Genomic DNA, 1328 nt, shown 5'->3' with positions numbered 1-1328 from the left:
AAATGTTATATTAAATTATAGGTAAACTAAATTTAGAAATTTATTAACGTAATAAAATGAATACAAAAAATTTATTGTATTCAATAGTTTATTAGGATATTGATATATAATTAATTATTTGAATGGTTTGTCAGCAAGAACCTATGGGTTGCACTCCGATTGATTCTCTTCAATAAAGAACCTTGTGATATACGATATTTTTTGTTTTTTTATCAGGCGCAAGAACAAATAAAGCAGATGGTTTGCCTACACGTGAACATGCCACGTACAATTGACCATGTGAAAAACATGCATTTTCTAGATTCAGACCACAAACACTAAAGGATTGGCCTTGTGATTTATTTATAGTCATAGCGAATGCAAGCCGAATAGGAAATTGAATTCATTTAAACTCAAAGGGCATATCGATTGAGATCATTGGAATCCTCGGAATGAGAACTTCATCACTTTTGAATTTTTCTTTGAGTATCATTGCGTGAATCACATTGGCCATCAGTTTTGTTATCACTAAACGCGTTCCATTGCATAGTTTTGGTTGGTTTAGATTTCGAAGCATAATGTCTACCGAACCAATCTTTAATTGTAAATTGTGCGGTGGTAAGCCAGGCACATCCAAGGAGTTCAAAAATTCAGTTGGATAGTTGGAAGCTTCTTCTTCGTTTGTTACACAGTCAATAGATTTGAATGTATGCAGAGTACCAACGATTTGATTTTGAATTACAAAGTTTAAGTCATTCACATCTTTGTTCTTAGGTGCCAAAATTGCTCGCTTACTCAACCATTTTTTGTTTTTATGATTATCAATGATGTTCGGAAATACTTCATTGATGAGTTCGTCTTTTGATGAGACGAAATTGCAAAAATTTGAAGGAAATGCTATTAATCCGCTCGATTCTTCAACAGCTACACGGCCATTACCGATTAACAGCAATTGCTTGGAGAATTCTTTAGCAGATGTATCGTTGACCAATGCAACTCTCATGTTTGTTACCAGCTGAAGTTTCTTCACATAGCGCCAAAGATTCGTCGGCAGCAGTCGATTTTGGAATGACTGGGAGTGTTTGGCGAAAATCGCCAGACACCTCCAAAACATCTCGAGTCATTGCGAAGATCTTTCAATGTTCTGTCAAGTGCTTCTAATGCGCGTTTGTGCGCCATTGTGCTTTCGTCCCAGATGATGATTTTAGATGCTACTAAAACTTTAGCCATTGCAGAATGCTTCGCAATATTACATATCGGTTGCTCGGTAGTTTGAAGGTTTAACGGCAATTTTAACGCTGAATGAGCCGTACGGCATCCTTCTAACAATGTAGCCGCTATTCCAGAAG

At 36.3% G+C, this 1328-nt stretch overlaps 1 protein-coding gene across 1 annotated transcript; it reads right to left on the bottom strand.

Annotated features, from left to right (window-relative positions):
- Positions 1-382: 382 nt before the first annotated feature.
- LOC119675992 lies at positions 383-982 on the bottom strand. The gene has a single exon (XM_038087214.1). It carries the CDS (start codon positions 980-982, stop codon positions 383-385), a length of 600 nt encoding a protein of 199 aa, XP_037943142.1.
- Between the last annotated feature and the right edge of the window lie 346 nt (positions 983-1328).

This window comes from Teleopsis dalmanni, chromosome 2 (genome assembly GCF_002237135.1).
Source record: "Teleopsis dalmanni isolate 2A chromosome 2, ASM223713v2, whole genome shotgun sequence".
Classification (NCBI taxonomy): domain Eukaryota; kingdom Metazoa; phylum Arthropoda; class Insecta; order Diptera; family Diopsidae; genus Teleopsis; species Teleopsis dalmanni.
This window is presented reverse-complemented; position numbering and strand designations above follow the sequence as displayed.

Excerpts from the sequence above, each read along its gene's own strand:
- LOC119675992 (XM_038087214.1), bottom strand. The coding sequence starts at position 982 with ATGAGAGTTGCATTGGTCAACGATACATCTGCTAAAGAATTCTCCAAG.